Genomic DNA, 24931 nt, shown 5'->3' with positions numbered 1-24931 from the left:
TAGACAGCCCCCATTGCTCCACACAACGCTACAAAAAGCAAGGGCCAGGATCAGCCCTGCGGCGCTGGTGAGGCGGTGAGGTCACAAAGGCACAGTCTACTTCCTAGATTTAAGCAAAGACCTCGCAAAGGCCGAACACGCTTTCGCGAAGGAAGGTTGCCCCTCTGCAGCCGCCGTAGCCCAGCCGGACACACGATCTGCGCATGTGTTCTGGCTGGCGGGGCTGAGGGAAGTGGTTGGGATGGCCGGCCATGCAAGTGCAGGGCCTCTGCTGTGCTCCGAGCAGTTCGGCTCGCAGGCCGCCCGGGGCTGCTGCGCCGCTGCCGACGGGAGCCTGCAGTGGGAGACCTGGGGGTGGCGCTGGTGGGGGTTCTCCAGGCCTTTTAAGGTGAAACCCGAAGGACGGGACGGGGGCGGAGGGGGAGCTCCCGGTACCGCGCTCGCGCCTCTCCCTGCGGTGCTGGCAGTGTTGCTGCCTCAGGGCTTTCCGGACAGCGTCAGCCCAGACTACCTACCCTACCAGCTGTGGGATTCCGTGCAGGTCAGCGGGGACGCGTGCAGCCGGGGGTAAGCGGACGGGGGGGGGGGGGCGCCTCTCCCGCCCCGTCTGGGCTGCAGGCGGGCTCGGAGCAGAGCTGTGACAGGGCCAGGTCACACAGCAAGGAGAGCCAGCGTTAGACCTTAGACTTCCGCGCCCCTGTGCCCCTCCTCACCCCGTTTCTTTGCTCCCCAGGCCTTTGCTTCCAGCCTCTCGGGCTCCCTGGCCACCCACGCGGTCTTGCTAGGCGTAGGGGTGGGAAACGCGAAGGCCTCCGTCTCAGCGGCCACGGCCACGTGGCTGGTGAAAGGTAAGCGGAGCCCCCGGAGCCTCCCGGAACGCTCTCAGCCCTGCCGTCTCCGGCTTCCTTCTTGTTTGGCCAGTTCCAGCCTCTCCTTTACGCCTCTCGGTGTTCGGTATGGTTTATGGACCTTTGCACGATTAGGTCCGGGAGCCGGATCTCCCTAGCGCCTGGAACAGTGCCTGGTATCCTGCTAAAAATTAACGGAGTGCATTTTAAAGGTTTTTATTGTCTGCAGTCAGTGATTAATTAGCTGTCCACTGCTGGACTACCCTTGTCCTGCACGCCAGCAGTGCAGCCCGTTCGATGATCCGAGTCCCTAACATCTGGAGCCCAGATGCTTACACCTTTATCATTAAGACTGAGCAAATTTATCAAATGTGAGTTACCTCTGGGAAGAAGCTCTCTGATAGTGTATTTCAGTGGAGAAGTGGTAGTGATCTGGGGCTGGCGCAAACGATGCTTATTATATGCCAGTCTTTAAATGTACTGCTTCAGTCTTCACAGTAGTTCTGAGATAGGTATCATCATTACCTTCATTTTATCGATGAGGAATCTTGAGTCACACAAAAGTAACTTGCCCAGGGTCATAACCACTAAGTTATAGGGCTTGGATTTGAACCCAGGAGGTGTAGTTCAGAGTACATTTTCATACCACCAAACTGCCTAATTTGGATCTTTTCCATTGTTCTTCTGTGGGCTAAGTGTCTGGAGTGCTGTGGGAGCCTGTGTCAGGAGTTGTTGCTGTCATGTCATTTCTAACACTCTAGTCTTATCACCAGCATGCTGTCTATGAATGTCTTTAAATAAATGTTAAAAATAAGACTGCCCTGGCTGGTGTGGCTCAGTGGATTGAGCATCAACCTGCGAACAGAAAGGTCGCTAGTTTGAGTCCCAGTCAGGGCACATGCCTAGGTTGCAGGCCAGCCCCGCGCACTCCCCCCAACCTCCAGCTGGGGGCGTGCAAGAGTCAACCGATCATGTATCTCGCACACTGATGTTTCTCTCCCTTTCTGCCTCTTTCCCTCTCTAGAAAGTAAATAAATAAAATCTTTAAAAAAAGAAAGACCACTTTAAGATATGAAGAAGTATCCGTTTACTTTAGAACCTATTGTTGATATTTTAAAAGCCCTCTTAACTGGAATTTTATAAATTCATTTCCATCAAACACGGGAAATTTATATGTAGAGCTTTATATAAGAAACTCTTGGAATTTTTTTATGCGGTCACTTTCAGTTACAGATCTCTTAATGGGACATGATATTAGTTGTCATACCTAACAACAGTAATACTATTAGCTCATATTTTGACAGCCTACTGTATACCAGGCATTTTGCACACTTACATAATGATGTAACATAGTCTCTGTAGCAGCCACATTAGGTGGGTGCCATTTGTTCATACATTTTTCATAGGGGAAAGCTGAAGCACAGCAAGGTTTAGTAACTTGCCTGAGATAACATAGGGCCAGGATTTGGACCCAAACTGACTGACTCCTTTGTTTCACTCTTAACATCACACTCCTGCCAGTTAGGATTTTAGAGTGGAGCTAATTGCAGTTTGTGGATAGCTTATCCCTTACTAGTACTCAAAAATTTCTAGATCTTACAGCTTAATTAATTGTAAATGAGGCAGAGAAAAGCAGGTAGAAATTAGGTTTCCTAGTCTATGGAAAATGTTGAATTTTAGAGAATAGGGAGCATATATGTCATTGTACTCTAGTGCCAACCTCCAGATTCTGACAGGGCCTTACAGACTGCCTCTGATGACAAACAGAGCAGTCCCCCTTTCTGCTAAGTGACCCTTGTGTGCAGGACGTACACCTGAGTGGTTAGAGCATGCAGTCAAAAGAAGAAAAATAGGAGTCTGGCCAGTGAGCTATCTCTCAACCAGTAAAAGTAGTCTTGCCATATTCAAAGCCGCTAAGTTGACCCAATACAAGAATCTTAAACAGAACAGTGAAAATTTTGTGTAGAATAAAATGCACTTGAAGATAAGAGGGTAAGGTGGATGATAAAGGGAGAATGCCTATACTACAGCCAGCCTGGTGGGTATTACTTCCAGGGACAGACAGGAGACAAACAAGAAACAGCAGGCTCGATGGGAAATGTGTTGTACACGTGCCTCTGGATGAGATAGCCACCACTCAGCCCCAGCCCATTGTGGTAGTAAGGGAAGGCAGGTCCAGTGTTGCCATGTCTTCAGGTTCTTTCAGAAAAACTGGAAATTCAGATCTGCAAAATGTCCCATTTTGTTTACCTGTCTTCAAGCTTTGTGAAAGGGGATGATTCCTCTCAAAGTCAGGACTATTGTGAAGATTGAAAGGCATATATATTTCAAGTGTCCACCAGAGTGCTTGGCAGTCTCCCTCAAGTCCAGGATTGGGTAAAAGATGTCTAGGTAGAAGGCCTCAATGCCTGCGGATGGAGGCTATGGCAAAGGATGAGTACATCTGGTTCCAGTGGAGAATGGGGGAGGCTGGTGTATATCACTACCTTTCTATGTTGTGAGAAGCTCCCAACCCTCCTTTCCACAACCTGGCATCCCTTGCATCTCTCACTTAAGCTTAAGCAAGTTGAGAGTCCTCTGTCTGATGTATCTGTCCTTTCCAGTACCCACTGTATGAGGCCTTTCCAGTTGTTTGGTTCTCAAACAGTCCTTTGTAATCCCCCTTGTTGAACTTAATAACTGTTACTCTCAGTATAAAGTATAGTCTAAATCAGGAGTAAGCGGGCTTTCTGTAAAGGACCAGATGGTAAATATTTCACACTTTGCAGGCTGTATAGTTTCAGTCACAGCAACCTGATTCTACCATTGTCACAAAAACATCCATAGACAATCTGCTGCTAACCCCAAAATAAAACGCTTTTCAAAGTGAGAGGCAACAAGCTTTTATTTGAGGTCAATAAGAATAACTATTCAGGATTCCTGCCTGGCTCCCTGACGTTGGCCCTTGGCAGATTGTGCCCGCGGGGTGGGGAGCAGCTCACCACTCCTGCTCCAGCTGCAGTCTTAGTCTGAGTGCGGCAGACATGACTGGCTCAAATAAGAGGAGGCTTTTGCTACTGCTCCTGATGACGGTGTTGGTGTTGGTCCGGAGGTCAGCCTGAACAGTGTGCCTAGCAAGAGATTAAAGATGCAGTATGCCACAAGCCATTGCTCAAGTCCCAGATTTGTGTTTCCTGAGGTTATAGGTGGATGTTTGAGGAGTACATGCCACTTATTAGCCAGTGGTACCCAGATATCCACGTTGGAGGAGAGAATTACCTCCCTTAAGCAATATATAGACACATAGCATCTTTCCTATCAGTCTTCAGACTAGTATTAATAGGCTTAATAATTGCTGGCAAGGATCCTTTTGCTTTCTTTGGCATGCAAGCTCCTAGCATCTGGCAGTGGGGCCGATAAATAAGGTCTATGGATGTAGGATAGTTTTTTCCTTGAGCAACATGATTGAGAACCAGTGTATGTGAACAGGTGCATTTGAGATAACTTTGACGTACCCTTGTCTAAGCTGGAATATAGTCACCTTCTATCCATGCCACAGCTTGTTCAAATTCTTGACAATGAAATGAAATTCCATGTGCCTATGGATTCAATCCATATCATCAATCATAGCCCCACTTATCAGCACTGAAACCTCATTTACATTAAGGGATTTTTGCAAGAGCAGCGTGACTGACATTTTGAAGGCCTGTACTGAAGATAGTGAGCTGTTAGTACAGACCAGATGCTTTCTCGGCAGGCTCGTTGTACCTTAGAAAACCTCAATGCAGGACAGTTTTTCAGTGCTTGCACATTTTGGAATTTTGAATATTTGTGTAGTTTAATAATACTGAATAGTTTGTTTTTTCTATCCCAAATCCACTCAGTTAATAGCTTTTTAAAATGTAAACATTACTGCTTGTACCTCCTTTTCCTTAGTAGTATTTGAAAAAGTAGCAAAATGAGTTAGAATTTGATTCTTTTTAAAGGTGTCTGTTAAATCTGTTGGGATTTTATGTTAATTTTCCTTTTTGGGAATACAGCTGAAGTTTTTAAAACTTTAAGAGTTTATCAGACATCTTTAATTTGATCATGTCCCATTTATATAGGTTTCAAAATCCTGCAGATTGTGAACAGTACATTATAAAAGATTCTGTGGGGGAATCCTATATGCAGAGTACTCTACCAGTTTGTGTGTGTGCACGTGAGCATGTGGGATTACCAGAGAACTACTAAAAAACCAACTGGTTTTTAAACCCTGTTATAGTTAAAAGTGTCTCTCAGTCTAATGAGCTGATTAACTGGACCTTTATATTTAATAAAAAGCTAAGCAGATATAAGTTAAATAAAAACTTTGAATTTATTGCCCAGTGTACCTATTAACATTATGTTTAACAGTCATCTGCTTAAATTTTTGTTTAACTCAGGTAATTTCATAAGGAACACACTTTAGATTCACACACAAATAATATATTGTTTACAATTTTTAGGATAATTGACACTTCTTGTCTAACTAAAGAATATTCATATTAGATGAATGGAGATCACTTGTCTAATTTAACTTGCCTAACATATATCAGAATTTTGTTATATTTGGGGAACAAACTGAAAAAAAAATTTTTTAAGATTTTATTTATTTTTAGAGAGAGTGGCAGGGAGGGAGAGAAACATCAATGTGTGGTTGCCTCTCGCATGCCCCCAACTGGGGACCTGGCCCGCAACCCAGCCATGTGCCCTGACTGGGAATTGAACCAGCAACCCTTTGGTTCACAGGCTGGTGCTCAATTCACTGAGCCACACCAGCCAGGGCCAAAACTGAAAATTATTATTTGGTGCATTTAATATCTTTTCAGAGTTCTAAAAAGACTATAAGAGTAATTTAGCAGAAATAGAACTGAATGTAGAAAAATAGTCATCTAACAACAGCCATAACATACTTTGGCCTCCATTTAGGTATAGCAGTAGTAGGTCCAGATTTGTTAGTGGAAGTAAAGGGATTTATGGAAAAGTTATGACATAATTCAACATTGGGTCCACCAAACAGCACAACTGTATACTTTCTTTGTGACTAGATATTTGTCGAATGCATGTCTGGTAATGATAATGATTGTGACAACCTCAAGGTGGAACATTCCGCAATCTCTAGCTTACAAGAAGTTAGTCTGCAGAAAATTTATTAAAATGGTGTGTCCTTTTAATTAAGACTGCAGAACTGTTAACCTAAGTTCATATAATGGCTAAGAATCAATACAATTTAAGCTGGGAAGTTAGTTACAGGTTATTATTATTCAGGTGTAATAACATTTTGTTATCATTGACTCAGGCTGAAACCTTATTAACTTGATTTGTACCAGCTCAAACTTCCTATCTTCTGCAAGTTGAACATACTGCTGAGTGTGTCCAGCATCTTTCTTCAGCTGATGGATATTCCACTACTGACAGTTAACCTTTTAGCATTTACACCTTTCAGCCTTGAGCCTTGGATGTTCCTGTGTATCTGACAGGTCAGCTGTGAATAACCTAAGGTTTGATTCTAACTTTTCATTGGTGCCTTGGGTGAATAAATTGTCTTTCAGAGAATAGCTTTAGATGTCTTAGACTCTGATAAAGCTCAGCTATTTTGTTGATACCCATCTCAGTATTGTTGTTTTTCTCTTTGGTCATATATAAATCTAGGATTTAATGGGGTTTGGTGAAAACTTAGTGGGAAGCCTGAATATAAAAAAAAATTTAAGGGAAAAAGGAAAGTTTAAGTGAAGCTATTTAGAATAGAGGTTTGCCCTGGCTGGTGTAGCTTATTTGATTGAGCACCAGCCTGCGAACCAGGAGGGTTGCTGGTTTGATTCCCCCTTCAGGACACGAGCTTGGGTTGCAGGGCCAGGTCCCCAGTTGGAGGGCGTGTGAGAGGCAACAGATCAGTGTTTCTCTCCTCTTTCTCCCTCCATTCTCTTCTCTCTAAAAATTAATAAATAAAACCTTTTTTAAAAAAAGAATATAGCCCTGGCTGGTGTGGCTGACTGGATTGAGCGCCAGCCTGTGAACCAGAGTTGCTGGTTCGATTCCCAGTCAAGGCACATGCCTGGGTTACAGGCCAGGTTCTCTGTTGGGGGCACATGAGAGGCAACCACACATTGATGTTTCTCTCCTCTTTCTTCCTCCCTTCCCCTCTATAAAAGTAAATGAGTCTTTTAAAAAATTTTTTTTAACTAAAAAGATATAGTTTTATTCCTAAGATTTCAGAGTTTATTGGTTGGTCACAAATTTGTGTAGTTCTATAGTCTATAAATATCTATGTATATATGAATTAGAAGGCCAGAGAACATGACAGCAGGTTAGCTAATGTTGGGGTTTTTACCGCAATTACTATTGAAGAAGAAATTATTTGTTAGATTAATTTTTTTTTTTTTTTAAATAACTATTTGGGAAGCATTGATTCAGACAGAAGCCCAAATAACGTTTTGATTAGGATACAAACACAGTGGGTATACAAAAGGTAAAGGGAACAATTACTTCAATAGAAGGAAGTTATTTCTATTAGTGCAGGTAACAAAACGTAGTGATGCTGGTTCTAAACAATGATTTTAATTTTCAATCACGTAGTCATAGTATCTGCTTTCTTGTTATCTTTGCAAACAGTTCCTTGGGGCACAAGGTTGCTTTAGTCCCAGTCCAAAGATTATTTTTCCCTGTTTTAACATTCCAACAATTTAAGGCATAAGATGTGCAAGGCAGTTCATCTGGAGTGGCAGCTCTGGCTCCATTTTGCCTTTTTTTTTTTGACATTGTAAATGAATGAGCACAGCTGTGTTCCAATAAAACTTTATTTACAAAAACAGAGATTGGAAGCCCACAGATCATAGTTAACTAGTTGATCCCTGGTCTAAATTAGTGTTTTTCACACAGATTGCTGTTTGCTTTTACACTAGGTTTGGAGCCTGGGACCATAATTTTCTGGGTCACTGGTATCCCTTACGTCTCAGTGCCTGGCACAGAGTAGGTAGCCAGTAAGCATTTGTTGTACAAATGAAGGTCTGGATGGTTCCAGAGACTTCTCTGACTCCCTAGCCTGAGGAGGCCTCTCCCTCTGACCCACATCCCCAAGTTTTCTGTCACCAACCTGCAGTTCAAATCCTTTTTATTTCTTTGTATTCTGATGACCACCTGTGAACCTACTCCCCAACCTAAGATTCAAAATATCTGAACTTTCCACATAACATTTCCTCCTTTTCTTTTTTTGGTGGCTTAAACACTCTGTTGTTTAGTTTTATTTTAGAGCTTATGAAAAGTATGCTGTGATGTATATAGTCTTCATGACTTATTTTTTCATGTGAAGTTTTATTCGGATTCATCCATGTTGATGTGAGTAGTTGTAGTCCATTGGCTTTTCACAGCTGTCTGATATGCCACTGAGTGAATGTACCAGAATTTATTTGTACATGCTGATGATGAGCATTTGCATTTTTTCCCAGTTTTTTGCTGTTATGAACAGTGCTACAGGGACCATGTCTGGCCCATGCCGCTCGGTGTGCATGGGTACCTAGTTCTCCTGGGTGCATACCGGGTGGATGAGCTGTTAAGTCCGGGCACTGCGGACCCGTCATATAGCTGCATCTGTCTAGAACTTACTGTACCAGACTGAGCTCCCACGAACAGTGACCCAAGGTGAATCAGTCATGTCAGTGCTTGGGTCTGCCAGGCACCACAGGCCCCAGGGCCCTTCCTTGTTCCTGACCAATGCCTCTCTCCCCCAGATTCAACGGGCATGCTGGGCCGCATCATCTTTGCCTGGTGGAAGGGGTGAGTCTGTCTTCCAGGTCAGAGACTTCTGGCCACTCTCCCCAGAAAGTGGTCCTTTCTGTCTCAACACTGGCTGTATTTTCAGCTTCTCCTCTCTCCTACCAATTTTCAAGGTAAAGGAGATTTAACGATTATATCATTAGAGCTAAGGAGTCTTTAGTTAGAGTACCTGGTATGGGTGGCTCACCCAGGGTCACCTAGCAATGAAGCCACACAGTCATTGCTATGATGAGATTAGCCTTCAAGAGCCCTAATTTGCCACAAGGCTTTGTGTTTCCTTTGTTTACTTATTGAAAGAGAAGAATGAACGGGACAGTGCTTAGCCCAAAAGAAATGACTACTTCAGAGGCTACTGTGGAGGTTCAGATACTTAGTTGGACTTTGCCAAGCTGAGTGGGGAGTGGGCCTGAGCAAGTCATCAGGATCCCTGTCTCACATGGGATCAATGTTACCATTTATCTAGAAGGGACTGAGGGTCTTGTGCTGCCTGTCTCCTCCTCAAGTCAGTATTGGGCAACCTCAGGAGTGATTGAGTATTTTCTGTTAATTGTGGTTGTGAGGTACAGTGAGATAGTTGATGCTAAGTGGTTAGCACATTGTGTGGTGTATAATATGTGCTCAGTGAACACTAGCTGGTATTAAGAACTCTAACCATGCTTCGTAAGCTTTTATATATCATCTATAATTCTTATAAAAGTTTTTTTTCCTTATAAAAGTTTTTAGAGTAAGATTGAATGTGTATGTTTTACAGATACGAAGCAAACCTAAAAGAGGGAAGTTACCCATACCACACAGCTTGTAACTAGTGAGATGGGATTTGAACCTAAAGCCTGTACTCTTTCTGTGGTATCAAATGCTTTAGTAAGCAGTCCTAGGCCGGGCCCATGTGTTCCAGTCCTGCCTTTGCCATATATTCCCTCAGGAGTTCCTCATGTGTGTCCCACTCCCCACCCAGAAATTCTCCCTTTCCCTCTAGGAGATATCAGATTAAGGGTCAGGGACTAATGCTGCAAATCTGAGCTATGCTGGGTACTGCAACATCTCTTGCCATTGGGGAAGTGGTCCCCAGGTGTTTGTGCATGGATTAGGGAGTCCCTCTGCCTGGCAGAAGAGGTGACCACTGTGGTGGTGTGTAATGGAAATACCCTAGGCCTGGCTGTCAGAACCTGGCTTTTCCTCCTGGCCTATTCCCCAACTCTCCATGTAATTTGAGGGAAGTCTTATTCTTTCTCTGGGCTAATAATCTTAAAATGCAGTGTGTTACATAAATGAAGTATTTACCAGTGGCCCTCTTGCTGGGTACCCTCAAAGCAGGAGGAGGGGGAGGGAGGATGGCAGAGGAACCCAGGAATAGCTTTCTCAGCAGAGGATGGGAACAGCCATAAGACAGTTTATTCCTTGGTGTGTCATGGGTTAGTAAGAGAGAAACACTTAAGTGACCACTGAAGGTCCTCCCAGCTAATGGTGCCACTTCAGGCAGCAGTGACAGGATGTTGGCTGGGGGTATGGGTTTTCCCGAGCCCTTCAGATGTTAATGTGTCCTAAGGATGGCCTAAACTGCCCACAGGATCTGTTTTCTTCTTAAATCCAAATTGCAAATCAACCTTTCCTCCCTAATAGGAGCAAACTGGACTGTAATGCCAAGCAGTGGAGGTGAGGAGCTGGGACTGAGGGGAGGGAAGTCTTCTGTTATGAAGGTTTTTAACCTCTGACCTCTAAACTGTGATCCTTTCCCCCAGGCTTTTTGCTGATATCCTCAACGATGTAGCCATGTTCCTGGAGATTATGGCTCCCCTGTACCCAATCTGTTTTACCATGACCATCTGCATCAGCAACCTAGCCAAGGTACCTATACCTCTGGGGCTCCCCTATAGCCAGGATATCTGCCTAGTGTGGCAGTGTATGGGCTCACTTGGGGTGCACAGGTCAGCCCAGCCTGGACACTGTGTTTAAGGTACTTATAGAAGAGTGAAAAAGTTCAGATGTTTCTACTCAAACCCAACCATACTTTCTGATCCTTCTTCAGCCAGAAAGCCTCTGCTGACTCAGGTAGTTGAAGGAAGCATCTAGAGCCATGGTACTGGTGAGGAGCTCTGAGCTGAGAGGAGGGGTGCTCCAGTGCCAACATCTCGGGACCAGCTTCCTAACTACCTTTCATTCTTTCAGTAAAATACGTGTTGAGTGCCTACTGCCTAGTGCCTTTGGCATGGAATATGGCCCTTCCATCTTTGAAAGAAAACCACCCAAAATTAAACAAATGTGTATAGAATTGCAGACTGAGGTATTCTAGATAAGTGTATGGGGCAAGAGGATTCAGCAGGGAATCTGGCTTGGTGAAGGGATGGAGGAAGTCGCTCTTCTGGGGCTGGGTCCTGAAGAATGAAGTTAAGGTGCGGGGTGGGTATTCTAAGCAGAAAGAACAGTGTGGCAAGACAGGATACAGACTGGATGGTGAGGATAGAGGGGCAAGTAGGGTGAATGCAAGCACTTCATCCAGGCTACTCACCTCACGGTTCCTTCAAGTTGACTTTATCCACATGAGGAAACTGAAGCCTAGCAAGGTTTGGTGAAGAGTTTAGCATGATTTCACCACAGGGTTAAGTACCTGCCACAGACTGAAGACTCTTAAGAAGACATGTAAGACACATCTAAAAGGCCCATCTATCTGTTCAAAATCACTTTAGAGCAGTATCTCCTCAGGGTAGTACTGACATGTCATATGCAACAGTTCTTTGTGGTGGAGGACAGGTAGCTTCCCTGGCCCATGCACTGAGTGCCCTGAGTATCCTCTCACCCCCGAGGCCAGGAAACCCCAGAGAAAATCGCTGCTGTAGCCCAAGGATTGAGACCTCTGCCATGTTTCGAATTCTGAACTAAACTCTGCCTTTGGGCCTCAGTCTCATCATAGGAGGGAATAGAACAGGGCCAGGAACTTACTCCCGCACTCTTTCTCCCTCTCCCCAGCCCTCTCTAGAGTTCTGGTCTCAGTGACCGAGCACCTCTGTCCCCCAGGTACACTGACCAAAAGCCTGGCTGTCATCCATGCCTTCTCCTGCTCCCTGACCTGTCACCCTCAGCTACATCTCCATTCAGTTCTGTTATTTTCCCTCCTGAATCTCTCCAGTCCAGTCATTCCTCCATCTCCATGTCACCTGTGGTTCCTCACTGCTGAAAAAACATAGTTGCTTCCTAAGTAGTCTCCCTTTCCATTCTCACCCTTTTCAGTCCTTCCCAGAGCAGTCCAATAAGAGAGGGAGTCAAAGCCCTGGCTGCTGTGGCTCAGTGGATTGAGCGTCGGCCTGCGAACCAAGTGTCGCTGGTTCGATTCCCAGTCAGGGCACATGACTAGGTTACACGCCAGGTCCCCGGTTGGGGGCACGTGAGGGGCAACAGCACATTGATGTTTCTCTCCCTCTCTTTCTCCTTTCCCCTCTCTCTAAAAACAGATAAATAAAAATAAAATTAAAAAGTAACCTTGTTAAAAAAATAAATAAAAATCAGTTAAAAAAAAAAAAAAAGGGAATAGTTTTTAAAAAAAGAGAGAGAGAGAGTCAAATCAGATCACTTCCCTGCCCCGTTACTCCAGGCTTGCAGTGTTCTGCGTGACCAGGTTCCCCAGTCACTCCTGCTCATTTTGTATCACATTCCTCTTGCCTTTAAGCAAGCTATTTCCTCTGTCTACATAATTTGTTTATTTCTTTATCATCTATTGCTATACAGTATAAGCTTCCTGAGGGCAGAGATTGAGCCTGAATTATATAATATTACTTAAATCTGCCTGACATCTAAAAAAGGTTTGATATATATACGATGAATGAAGGTGATCAGTGACACTCATCAATAAGCTTTAGATCTCAAAGGGAGAGATCCAGTTTCTGTTGGAGGTCAGGATCACCTTTGTGGCTTTTGAACTGGTCTGGAAGACTTGGATAGACCTCCACTGGGGCAGAAAGAGAGTGGAGTTTTAGTTGCCAGCAGGCAGAGTGCAACCATGAACTTGGAAACCAGATGGGGCCTGGGAGCTCAGCAAGGGAGAGGGTGCAACCAAAGTAGAAGTTGGAGGGCAGGGCGTTCTGGTCTTTGGGCCTCCGCCTTGGGGAAGGAAATTGAGTGTCCTCAGATCCAGGTACACGGGGTGGTCTGGCAGGCAGAATTTGAGTTTTCTCCCAGAATTAGAGGGGCAGTCGGTATAGCAGAAGTGCGGAGTGAGGACCAGTACCAAGGAGAGCACTCAGGGTTTTGCTGTAGGGTTGCCTGAAGCCTGATTTTCTCCAGCTGGCTTGAGCCATTTGCTTGGCTCGCCCACAGAGGTGCCTGTGTTCTCAGAGCTCAGGGCCACTCTCGCCTTCACTCTTCCCTTTCCTCACCCAGTGCATCGTGAGTGTGGCCGGCGGGGCCACTCGGGCTGCTCTGACCATGCACCAGGCGCGAAGAAACAACATGGCCGACGTGTCCGCCAAGGATAGCAGCCAGGTGAGCAGCAGAATCAGAGGGATGGTACAAAGTAGAATGGGGGGCTGGGCATCAGGCCTGCTCACAATTTGGGAGTGTGGACAGAAGCACCTGAATGCTTCTGGGGGTAGAGGTGAGAGACATGCAGAAAGAAATGCAGGTGCTCCCTGCTCTGAGTTTCAGGATAGATAGTCAGGTGTGAGGGCACAGGCTCTGGTGGCAGTCGGTCCAAGCTGATCATTTTAGCCTTTGTCCACTGCCCAAGTGGCCAAGAATGAGCCCTAGCCCTCACTCTCTCTAGGCCATAGCTCCACTCTGAGAGGTGAATGTTCTGATCATGTTAGGCCCCACATGTTAAAGCACTTGGCAAGTCAAAAAGTGCTCAGCATGTGAGGTGGCTTCAGTCACTGGCTGGCCAGAGGCACCTGCTCAGCAGTTTAGCAGGCCTTCTGGCCCAGCCCCTCACCTGACCAGGGAAGGCTGGAGTAGGGGTGTCACCACCCCTGCAGGCTGAACCCTATAGGTATTGGGTCGCCCATAACCCCTGTGGTAAGTGCTGTGTGCATTGCATCATGTAACTCTCACACCAAACCTATATTTGTTAAGCATTAACCATGTATTTCATTTGTATGAACTCATTAAATTCCTATAGCGGCCTTGTCAGGAGATAACTCATCAATCTACCACCAATGATGAAGTAAGACACAGAGTGATTCAGTCTCCCTGGGTCCCGTTGGACACGTCCCTTCTTTCAGGAACTGGTTGGACTAGTTTTTCCCCATTATTTCTCCTGTAGATTGTTAGGGAAGAAGAAATTAGTACAACCCAAGCCTTGATCTTTAGGATCTCCCAGCACTGTGCCTGCTGTCTCTCATCTACTCTCTCTAACCCCTCAGCTTTGCCCACCCCCTAGCTGTATTTTCCAAGGCTCTAGGGATTCTTCAGTCCACAGAGGCAATAACACATCACAGGGGCAACCTGGGACATGTTCAGTCCTGCAGCAGACCCCCTGCCTTCTGCTGATGCTGCTTTGTTACCACTTAATGTGGCTGCTGAATATGACTGTCCCCACCTAGGCAGAAGGCAGTCCTCTACTCCTGAACTCCCAAGGTTCCTGATCCCCAGCTTACTATCACACCTACAGCCTTTATTTCCACAGCTCACCCCCCTACCCAGGTGGCTGAGTAAGAAAAGCTCTCCAGCCTAAGCCCTCTCTGTGCCAGGACCAGCTCTCCTGGAGACCCAAGTAATCAGGGGCACCAGTTCAGACTCCTCCCTCATGAGCTGGGGGCAGGCGGCCTGTGGTCCTTCCTCCTAGGGTGAGCTCAGTCAGGCCATCTCAGGCCATCAGAGGGATTTAATAACATTGATTCTCAAGGTAAGAGGTTTAAATCTTGTGCCTTTCTTCCTGGTCATTCCTGACTCCTTTGCAAAAATGCTGCTAATTGCATACCCAAGTGGGTAGGGGGAATTCAGGCTTCTTTAACCACCAAAAAAAAAAAAAAAAATACTTCCCCACTCTCTGGACATTTCCTTGCCTAACCACTCAGGTGACTCTTCCAAAACAAAGAAGACAATATTCCAAGGGCATTGTATCTGCCTGGGCAGAGAAGCAGCTGGTATCTTTTAAATGATAGCACACTCACTAAAAATGTTAAAAATTTACTAGGCACCCTCATTAGTGTGGGGAGACCTGAGTGGTTCTGGGGCAGGAAGAAATGCCCCAGCACTCATGCCTATATTCAGTCTGGCCTGGAGGGGAGCCCTCCAACTCCCAACCCCTCTGCCATTTTCCAGGAGACGCTGGTAAATCTGGCAGGGCTCCTGGTCAGCCTCTTGATGCTTCCCCTCGTGTCAGATTGCCCTAGGTAAGCCAAGAGCAAGTGCGGGACGGTGGTGTCCTGCTGGGCCTCTGCCCCTGCTGACCACCTCACTCTCTCATTGCAGCTTCAGCCTCAGTTGTTTCTTCTTACTCACTGCCCTCCACATCTACGCCAACTACCAGGCAGTCCAAGCCCTTGTCATAGAGACCTTGAATGAAGGCCGGCTCTGGCTGGTCTTGAAGCACTTCCTTCAGAGGGGAGAGGTACTTGACCCCACTTCAGCCAATCAGATGGAGCCACTATGGACAGGTGACCCAACCTCATGGGCTCAAGTCCTATGTCTCTCAGTTTGTCCCCCTGCCTGGGACTCCTGACTCCAACTTCCCACAGGTTTCTGGCCATCTCTGTCTCTGTCCTTGGGGGTCCCTCTACATCGCTTGGTCTCCAGGTAAGTAGCCCAGGGTCCTCCACCCCCCCACACACATGCACTTCATTCCAGTTACACAGTGGCCTTCCTTGACCAGGCCCACCTCTGCTCTAGATTATTTCCATTGAATAGACGTGGGTCAGCATGGGTGCTTGAGTGCAGCTAGGTGTGTAAAATAGAGTAGATATGAAGGATATGTTTGTTGGATGAAGGAAGAATGGATGGGTGGGATAATGGATGACTAGATGCAGAAAGAAGGGAAGGTGGCTGTGGGGTGCATGGGTGCTAAGGGATAGAGGGAAGTGGGTGAAGGACAGATGCAGTACTGTAACAATAACAGTTACAGTTAACAGGTGGCTGTTCACTCCTGCCTTTGCTTTCTCCTCCACTGCACTTCCTTTCCTTCAGTGTCTGTGAGCTGCAGCAGCTGATTGAGGGACACCGAGAACCTTACCTTCTTCACTGGGACCAGTCACAAAGTAAGTGCCATGTTCTCTGAACCTTAGACTCGCCCACCTGGGGTCAGCCTGTCATCCCTCCAGCTTCAGGGCCACAAGCCCTGGACAAGCTCTGGGCAGTTTGGAGTCCACCTGGTGTCCTGGAGGGAGCTCTAGATGAGACTTGATGCATTCGAATTAGAGCTGCACATGCCATGAAGTTCACTTTACCCCTCTGTAAAATGGAGCTAGCAATACCTGCCTTATTACCTACAGTGTTTTTATGAGGATCAAATAAGGTGATTATGTGATTATGTAAAAGCACCTTGTATATTTCAATACACTCAAATTAGATTATGACCTTTAGTTATCTCAGAGTTACTTCTTGAGGAAAAAGGTACTAGAGTTTACTGGTCTGCTGGTTGTGTGTTAAAGGGTGCTTATTCTCACTAGCCATTACAAACATGCAAAATAAACCCACATTGGTGAGCTGCTGTGAAGTTGTATTTGGAAATTGGACATTTTGGTTTGGTCAGAGCACTGGGGAGGAACAGGAGATGAAGTGGGAAAGGAGAGGGTGAAAGATGGCCTTCCATGCCAGGTGAGGGCCTCCAGGGTCAGACAGGGATGAAGCAGGGTGATAGGGTCGAGAGTGTTTGGGGAGTGGTCTTCCTGGTACCAGTCTGTGCTGTGGTTGGGTCTCCAGATCGGGTACAGGTCATTCTGAGCCAGATGGCAGGCCCTGAGACCGTCCTAAAGGCTGCCACACACGGGCTGCTGCTTGGAGCCCTTCGGGAAGATGGGCCCCTCCCAAGAGAGCTGGAGGAACTGAGGAACCAAGTACGGGCAGGTAAGAGCCTCACAGTCTAGATTGTTTATAACTCCAGGTGGGGTAGAGAGAGGATGTTCAGCTTGGGGACCCAAGAGCTCCTGGTTCTGCATCCCCATCCAGGTCCTAAGAAAGAGAGCTGGGTCATCGTCAAGGAGACACACCAAGTGTTGGACAAGCTATTCCCAAAGTTCTTGAAAGGTAACATCATTTAGGCTCCTTGGCCTCCTTGGCCTTCTCCCCAGGGGCCATGCCTGCCCCCATCCCTTCCACCTGGGAGGTGGTAAGTGTGGGTTCTTTCTTTCTTTCTTTTTTTTTTCCACCCAGATCTTTTTGCATTTGAATGAATGCCATTCGAATGCCTTGGAGTGAGGTCTTTTGGAATGAATCCCCCTGACCTTCCCTCCCGGTCCCGACCCTTCCCCTACACCCTACCCTGCCAGGGCTCTGGCCCGTAGGAAAGTCAAACAGGATAAAGCCGAATCGGCTTATCATCATGGCAAGACGTTTGTGGATGAGAGAAGACCGGCTCTGGGACCATTGTGCCCCGCCCTCCCGCATCCGTCTCTAGCCCAGGAGAGGGCCCCGGCGGGGGAGGGGAGACTCGGATCCCGGGTGGATGGAGGGTGGATGGAGGGTCGCTGGCGGGTCGCTGGCGGGCTGCCGCGCGCTGCTGAGGTGCCCCTTGCTGGTAGGGCGGAGCTAAATGCCCCCCCCAACCCCCTTCCAGTTTCTGAAAAGGCCCGAGTCTGAGCCAGGAAAGGTTCTTTGGATTTTTCGAGAAAAGGGACTGGCCCGCCCATCCACTCCTCCTACCCAAACTTCCTCAAGTGTGGGTTCTTTCTTTGAGCTTAAGTCTGGGCATAAGTTTCCCTGTCTGCAGAATGGAGAGGTTAAGATGGTACCTGAGTCTGTCAGTGTTGAGTCTGTAATAAATGCCATTTGGCATTAAAGAACTGGGAGTGAGAGGAGGCTTACAGATGCCAATCTTTTGTTTAGATCTATTCCATTCCATCCCTTTTCCATGTGCTAGCTCAATGAATTCTTGCCATAACCAGATGAGGTTTTAGCCTAATTTTATGCCAGAGATCACCCAGCAGAGGCAGTGGAAGCCTGAGCAGAGCATAAAGCCTGCACCCAGCCTTTGCCACTCCTTACCCCTCTCTCCAGGGTCAGCCTAGACTCCTCCCCAGTACTCCCTGGAGTACCAATACCCTCATGACCTCTCCCCAGGACTACAGGATGTGGGCTGGAAGACTGAGAAGCACCAGCTAGAGGTGGATGAGTGGAGGGCCACATGGCTCCAGTCTCCAGAAAAGAAGGTCTTGTGAGCAGCCCAGATGGAAGGCCAGACCCCAGGCTGAGAGCCTGAAGCAAGAACACAGCAGGGCATGGGGGAAAGGCAGCTTTATTTCTGCACAAGGGAACTGCTGTGGCTGGTTGGCCAGGGCCTCACTGCCAATCAGTTGGATTGAGCCCCATGCAGAGACAAGTTAGAGGGAGAACCACGGCCCTCCTCCTCCCTTCCTGCCCCTTACCACTGCAGGCTCCCCACCCACACTCATTGTGAGACTGAGCCCTGCCCTGGCCGTGGCTTATGGTGTCCCAACACAGTTGGCCTCAGGCATAAAAGCCCCAGAGGAATGTGGCCACAGCCATCATGAGCAGGGCATTGAAGTTGACCACACGAGCCCATCTTGGATTCTCACTGATGTCCTCCAGCGGCCTGGTTGCTGCAGCCACCTCCTCCTGGGGAGGGGGTGGGGAACTACCTGCCCCACCCCCGCTCATTCCGCAGAACCAGAGCAGACACTGGTGAAACAGGCCTGGTGCTGGAGATTGAGACTCTGGGAAAAATTAAGGCCCTGCAGTTAGTTTGAGGGTACTTGGCTTCCCCAGCTCCTTAGGCCTACCTCCCAGGGTAGTGCCTTACCCTCCATTTCTACTGCATGCTCGCGACGCCCATTCTGAACAGGGGATGAGGCTGGACCTTCCACTTCATCAGCATCCAGGTCCTCCCGCTCTTCCTTGCTGTGACGGAGACTGAAAACCAGACGGTGGAGCTGGGGAAAAGTGAGAGTAGGGACCAAGTGGGAGTTCTCTTCCCCCACCCCAGACCCTGATGTCTCACCCACACTGGCACTTTCTAGCCTCCCTCTGTCCAGCTTGTATACCTAGCTTTGGCTTATCTCACTCAAACATGACCTATGGCTGCCCTTTGCCCTCAGACTGAATCCAGACTCTTTAGCTGATTGTTTAAAGCTCTTGGCCCTGATTCATCGCCCCAGCTTTCCTGTCTGCACTTAAAATTGTAGTACTTTTATTAGACTCCAGTCTTCCAGTCCTGCTAATACAGTGTTCCTTCCTGTAGGTATTTGCTCATATTTCCTCCTGTTGCCTTTTGCCCAGCCCCCACGCCCATTCCCTGGCCTGGCCCACCCAGTCAGCCCTGCCAAGGGACACTTGCCCTGCAGCAGAACAAGATCAAACCCTTTTGTGCGCTTTCTGTCCCTCTCAGCCACCAATCATATCCTGTGTTTTGAGTCCCAAAGGCCATGCCAAGGATGTTGGGGGCTTTAATCACTTCCCCCACAATCTTCATGCCACCTCCCCCAAATCACCTCAAATAAATGTCATTAAATAAAAACATGGTGCTTGCTTTGCAAATGTAACCTCAAACTGGACTCCCAGCCTGCCCTCAACGGTCTTTAACATAGAACATTAGGTCCTCTCCCCTGGCCCACATGATACATGTTTGGTGCCTGTCCAGAGGCTGACACTTACATGTTTGCGTGGGATGGGTACTGTGCACAATGAGATTACAACGGTGAGTAGGCCAGAGCAGACAAAGAGCACGATGGCAAAGTAGAGGTAATGCACCCCGCAGAGGAGTGCTGGGCACTCGGAGGGGTGAACGCAGCTGCCGGAACCAAAGGAAAACTCCGGAATAAGGCGCGCCAGACCCATCAGCAGTCCCCCTATCAGTCCCCAGAAGGCACCCTGCAGGATAGAGAGCGTCAGCCTTCTCTGATGTCCAAGGCCTGCACCAAGCAAACCGTATTCACGCATGCTCACTTTCTCGTTGACGCGGGGCACGAAGAGCGCCAGTACGAAGACTGCAGACACAGGTGGAGCCAGGTAGCTGGAGACTGCCTGGATATAGTCGAAGAGCTGCCCGCCCTGTGCCGCCTGCACCACAGGTAGCCAGGCCACAGACACTGCCACAATGAACACCACCCAGAGCCTGCAGTGAGCAGCCATCAGACTTCACCCAGGACCCCATTCTCTCCCTAACCCTACCAGTGCTTCTTGTCCGCCTCCTGGGCTGATTCGTGGGGCAGGAGTGGGGGGTGGGGACTCAAGCCTCACCGTCCCACTAGTAGCAGCTCGCGGTCTCCTGCATGAGGTCGCAGGCGCGTGTAGATGTCCATGGTGAAAAGTGTGCTGCTGCTGTTAAAGATTGAGGCCAGCGAGGACATGAGTGCAGCCAGCATGACCGCCAGCATGAGTCCACGCAGACCTGTGGGCCAATGGGAGCAGTGAGGGCAAGGGCTTGGCAATGGGTGATTCTTCCCGGTGGCCGTCTCCGAGGCGTGCCTGGACCTGTGGGCAGGGTGCAACCTGGGTGCTCGCCCTCACCATTGGGCATGAGCTTCACGACGAGCCGCGGGTAGGCGATGTTGGAGCAGCCCACCTCAGTGCCACACACGCGCTTACACACCTCGGGCACCACGCACGCCACTTCGTCTGGGGGAAAGGGCACAACACAGCTAGGACAGGACCTGGTCTGGGGACTCGGATCCCTGAAGCGGGGGCTGGGAATTCTAATGGAGGCGAGGTGGGACTGGATGACCAAATTCCCAAATTTTAGGACTGTAACGGACATGGGAAGCTGGCACCCGGATCTTTACACAAGAAAGGGTCTGGATGGGCACAGGGCTCTTGGGTCAATATGCGTACGTTACCCGGATAAAGAATGCGGCTGATCATGCCTGGCATGACCATGAGGAACATAGGCATCAGCTTCAAGTAGCCACACAGGATGCAGCCCGCCTTGATGTGAGTCAGGTTCTTCCCTGCCAGGCAGCGCTGCACGATGACCTGTGACCAAGGGCACTCAACTACCTGCGGCCAGTCCTGGACAGTCCTCCCCCTCAGGCCTTGCCTCAACTTGCTACTCTAATTCAGGCCCCGCCTGGTTCAGCGCTGCAGCAATTCCGCTTCATTCACAGCCCCCACCGTCCGGCATCCCGGGTTTAGCTCCACCCTGGCAGGGTTCTCACCCTGTCAGGCTACACCCTCGACCAGCTCCACCAGATGGTTTCAGGCTCCACCCACCTTAGCCCCGCCCACACTGGTTCTGGTTCTGCCCCAACCTTGCTCCCCACCCAGGCCCTGACCCCGCACCTGGTCGCTGCACCAGTACCAGCCTGAGACGATGGTAAGCCCCAGGAGCAGAGCGGGCCACGGTAGGTCCCCCGTGACAGGGTCCCGGAGCAGGTGGTAGGAGTCGGGCCGTGGTCGATAGCAGGAGCTGGAGATGTTGCCCACGGCCGGATCCTCGGACACCGTCAGCGACGTCATTGCCCCCAAGTATTTGTCGAAAAGCCCCGAATACCCGCCCACCTCGTGGAAGGCTGTGCGGACAAAACCATCAGGGGACCCAGAGCCTTGCCAAGGCCCTCCTTACAACACACACAGCTGAAACACGGGGTGTCCCAGCTCCCAGAGTGAGAGCCCAGCAACACATGACCTCCGCGCCCCTCCCCCATTGGGACATACCGTAACCCATGAGGATGAAAGCCCCCCCGAGAATGACGAAGGTCTGCACGGTATCCGTGTACATCAGCGCTGCCAACCCTCCTGCAATGGGCGTGGGTCAGTGGGGACAGCCCAGACAGGCTGATCCTAGTATAGACCCTGTTGTTCTAATAGGAAAAGGTGCCCTTTCCTGGGGAACAGATTTCAAAAGGATGGCCCATTCTCCAGGCTCATGCACTCAGGAAACAGGAGGCTTGGTGAGCAGAGTATGGCTAAATGAGGATCCTATCACATCTCCCGAGCCTACTTCCTTTCCCCAAGCCCCTGCCATGGCCACCTGTCACAGTGTAGACCATGGTGATGCCCAGGAGCGCGATGACGGAGGCATAGATGTTCCAGCCCAGAGCCTGTTGAATAAATACCGCCCCGGAGAACATGTCCACCTTGGGGGAAGGAGCAAACACGCAAGTCAGGACCCAGATACCGGGGCAGGGACCCAGTTCCACCTCCTGCCCAGATCACAATCCTGTGTGGCCACGCCTCAAAGGTTCCTTTATTTTTCCATGGCCTGGCCTTCCCAGGTCCCACCCACTGTGGCCACAGCCCCAGAAATCCATGCCTTCCAGACCCTGCCTCCTTACATCTGTTTCTCCTTGGTCCCGCCCACTCCAAAGCTTTCTAAAGACCTTGACTGGGTGAACTCCCCCTTTCAGAGCCCAGTTCCATCTGCTGCCAGTACGCACCGAAATCTTGGTGAAGATGTACAGAAAAAGCGAGAGCACTGACAGGTAGAGGCGGATACGATGGCCGCCAAAGCGCTTGCGTAGGTACTGCGGCATCGTAATGACGCCTGCGGTCAGGTACACCGGCACGAAGAGCCAGCCAAGTAGCAGCACCACAAACAGCGCCTGTGGGCACAACATGACAGCTGAGAGTGACTCCCTGAGTTCCTGCCATGAGCACGTCCTCCCCCACCTCTCCCGGAAGAGTATAAAAGGCCTTCTCTCCGTGAACATGCTATTCTAAAGGCAAGTTCACATCTGGGGCCCAGAGGACACAAAGGCAGATGATATCTCTGAGCCTTGGGCATTAAGGAACATGGTCTTGACACCTTCTTGAGCCCTTAACTAGACCCATTCTTGCTCTCCCAGGCCATGACCCCTGGCCAGTACCTCCCAAGATGGTCCCTAACACCTACCCCTCAAACTCATTAGTCCAAGCGCAGACCCCTCAGCCTGACCCCAGCCTCTGTCAGGAAGGGCTGCTTCCGCTCTCCTCTCCATGCGAGAAGCCACCATGGCTCAGCACAGAGGCCTCCTCCTCCAGCAAGCCCTGAGCTCAAAGCCCTTATCTCCCCACCTTTCCAAGGCCAGTATTAGTCCCAGAGCTTTACTCCCTCCCACTTTTGGCCCAGAGATCTTCATTAGGCCACAACTTCAGAGAGCATATGCACAAGCACTTCACTATCTTTGAGGCTGTTTATCCCACTTCTAAGAGAAGTAAATAAAGGCCACAGAAAGTAGTGTCTGGTTTGGGCTCACACAGCAAGTCAGTAGCAGGACATATCACTATCCTAAAAGTGGTCATTTCCTATATCCCTCTGCCTCCATGCTGGACATGTGACCCTCACTTGAAGCCCAACCCCACTCCACAATCAGGAAGTTCCACCTCCAGTCTCATATACCCTCTGCCTGGAGCCTACATAGGTATGACCCTCCCAAGGATTCCCACCAAGGTTGAGGGTTATTGGCAAAAAGGGGTCCTCACGTTCCACTCAAATCCAGCCACAGCCAAGCCACTTGCAGCACCAGTCCCTGCCAGGCCCACAAAGTGGCCACTGCCGATGTTGCTGGCAAAGAGAGAGGCCCCCACCTGGGGGAACGGAGGTAGGAGTGAGCCAGGCTGCTTCTCTAGGCCCCCTCTCACTCCACAGCCCGACCTCTCTCACCGGCCACCACACCATGCTCCGTCCAGCCAGGAAGTAACCTCCCACAGTGCCTCTGTTGGTTCTGCACATGGACTGGGAGACAGGAATTAGGGAGACCTAGGTTCAGGGCATATCTTTGGACCTCATTAGCCTCCTCAACACATTCCTCAGCCTTGTTTCAGGCTGAAGATTAACCAGTGCTTGGCTCCCTGATGGTTCACACCCTACCCCCACAACCCCTTCCCAGGCACCCAGAGCCACCCACACCCTAATCTGGTGTCCAACTACCCAAGCCTGAGTGTGGCTAGTTGTGGTCTGACTTTCCTGGGGGCCTTGGATCAGGCCTGTGGGCTCTGGTCAGCCATAATGTAGACAGGGGAACAGAATACTCATTTAGAGTGCTGTTCCTGAGGAAAATACTAGCCCAATCCAAAAGTGGGAAGACAAAGAGTGAGTGTCTGCTAAGCCTCCCTGAGGCTGTCAAAAGACTTACTTGTGGGAGTAGGGGGCGGTGGAGAGACTTACTTGCCCGCCTCCCCCCAGCCCCTGGTTTCTCCCTGAAAGATCTAGGCATCCTGCCCCTACCGCTACGTGAGGTCTCCCTGAGACTTTTCCCCCATTCCCCAGAAAGCTGGCCCCCAGCAGCACCCCTCAACTTCTCACCCACAAGCCAACACCAATGACCAGCAGAAAATAAGCAGCAATGACCAGGATGTCAGCAGGGTTGTCAATTAAGGCCCTCTGCTCCTCCAGCCCTGTTGGCAAGCCTGCCTCTGTGTGCTCCTCCATTCTGTCCAGCATCTGCCCCTCAAGGGACCAGCCCTTGTATTCTTCCAGGGGAGGGATTAATGGTTACCTCAGGTGCAGTGAGCTGACAAATCATCCAGTCCTTTTCCCCCCTCCCGGGCTTTGTTTAGCTGAATCAGGTCACATCAAGGCTGAAGGCTGGTCTTGGGGAAGTGGGCCCTTTCAAGTTCAGGAACACTCCTTCCTGGGCCTTATCCCCTACCTTTTCCCCAGTGCCTCAGGCTCCAAATCACTTCACCCCCTAAAAATGCCTACTTTTCAGCCTTGACTTAGGGAATCTGGCTGAGCCAACCCCCTACTTCTGACTAATCCAGAGGGATCATTTTTAAACCCTAATCTAACATTGTCACACTGTTACAGAAACAGGGGAGTCCAAAAATCCCCAGAGTTTGCTGCTGGGGGATGGGGAGAAGTAAGCAGCTTTTCAAAAGCTTCCACATGCCTGAGGCTGGTGGCTACTGTCTTTCTTATGCAAAATGGCTTTAATGCATCCAAAGCCTCAGGCAGATGGGAGGAGTCTTGAACCAGGGGACGGTATGGAGAAAGCACACAGAGCCTAAGTAAGGGTCTGTGAATGGTCAGAACTGTTTGCAATGCCTACTGCGTCAGAGGACGCAGTCAGGGATATATAAGCAGCTGCAGACATTTTTAGCTCAGACTCTCGCTCTCTGACTCGGGTTCTCACTCGCGCTCTGGCTCTGGCGCTCTGACTCTCTCTCTGGCGCGCCCGCGCGCTCGCTCTCGCTCTCGCTCTCTCGCTCTCTCGTGTGCTCCCTCCACATGGCTTGGTGAAGGGGCCTTCTCCATGTGGCTTGGAGAAGGGGTCTCCAGGCTGCTTTAAGAGGCT

At 49.3% G+C, this 24931-nt stretch overlaps 2 protein-coding genes and 1 pseudogene across 6 annotated transcripts; 2 read left to right on the top strand and 1 right to left on the bottom strand.

The window, feature by feature from the left end:
* The first annotated feature begins 224 nt into the window (after positions 1-224).
* RUSF1 (RUS family member 1) lies at positions 225-19256 on the top strand. Of its 4 annotated transcripts, none has more exons than XM_090277690.1 (13): positions 225-541; positions 734-848; positions 8576-8621; positions 10242-10274; positions 10361-10466; positions 12993-13094; positions 14871-14941; positions 15021-15205; positions 15287-15344; positions 15732-15802; positions 16467-16610; positions 16713-16790; positions 17823-19256. In XM_090277690.1, the coding sequence occupies exons 1-13, from the start codon at positions 242-244 to the stop codon at positions 17918-17920; spliced, it is 1407 nt and encodes a 468-aa protein (XP_090133816.1). In that variant the 5' UTR covers positions 225-241; the 3' UTR covers positions 17921-19256. The 4 variants fall into 4 exon arrangements, with proteins under 4 accessions (XP_090133816.1, XP_090133815.1, XP_090133818.1 ...); XM_090277689.1 differs by having other exon boundaries at positions 16686-16790; XM_090277692.1 differs by lacking the exon at positions 17823-19256 and adding an exon at positions 16917-17178 and having other exon boundaries at positions 16686-16790.
* LOC150009725 (thioredoxin reductase-like selenoprotein T pseudogene) lies at positions 3872-4476 on the top strand (annotated as a pseudogene).
* SLC5A2 (solute carrier family 5 member 2) lies at positions 17982-24066 on the bottom strand. 2 transcript variants are annotated; one of them, XM_090277687.1, is made up of 14 exons: positions 23941-24066; positions 23299-23370; positions 23118-23222; positions 22094-22258; positions 21688-21793; positions 21372-21452; positions 20997-21226; positions 20555-20690; positions 20229-20336; positions 19959-20109; positions 19665-19833; positions 19374-19589; positions 18523-18652; positions 17982-18436 (listed from the first exon to the last, which is right to left on the bottom strand). In XM_090277687.1, exons 1-14 carry the CDS (start codon positions 24064-24066, stop codon positions 18210-18212), a joined length of 2022 nt encoding a protein of 673 aa, XP_090133813.1. In that variant the 3' UTR covers positions 17982-18209. The 2 variants fall into 2 exon arrangements, with proteins under 2 accessions (XP_090133813.1, XP_090133814.1); XM_090277688.1 differs by lacking the exons at positions 23118-23222; positions 23299-23370.
* Positions 24067-24931: the final 865 nt, after the last annotated feature.

This window comes from Furipterus horrens, unplaced genomic scaffold (genome assembly GCF_987537825.1).
Source record: "Furipterus horrens unplaced genomic scaffold, mFurHor1.1.pri manual_scaffold_5, whole genome shotgun sequence".
Classification (NCBI taxonomy): Eukaryota; Metazoa; Chordata; class Mammalia; order Chiroptera; family Furipteridae; genus Furipterus; species Furipterus horrens.
This window is presented reverse-complemented; position numbering and strand designations above follow the sequence as displayed.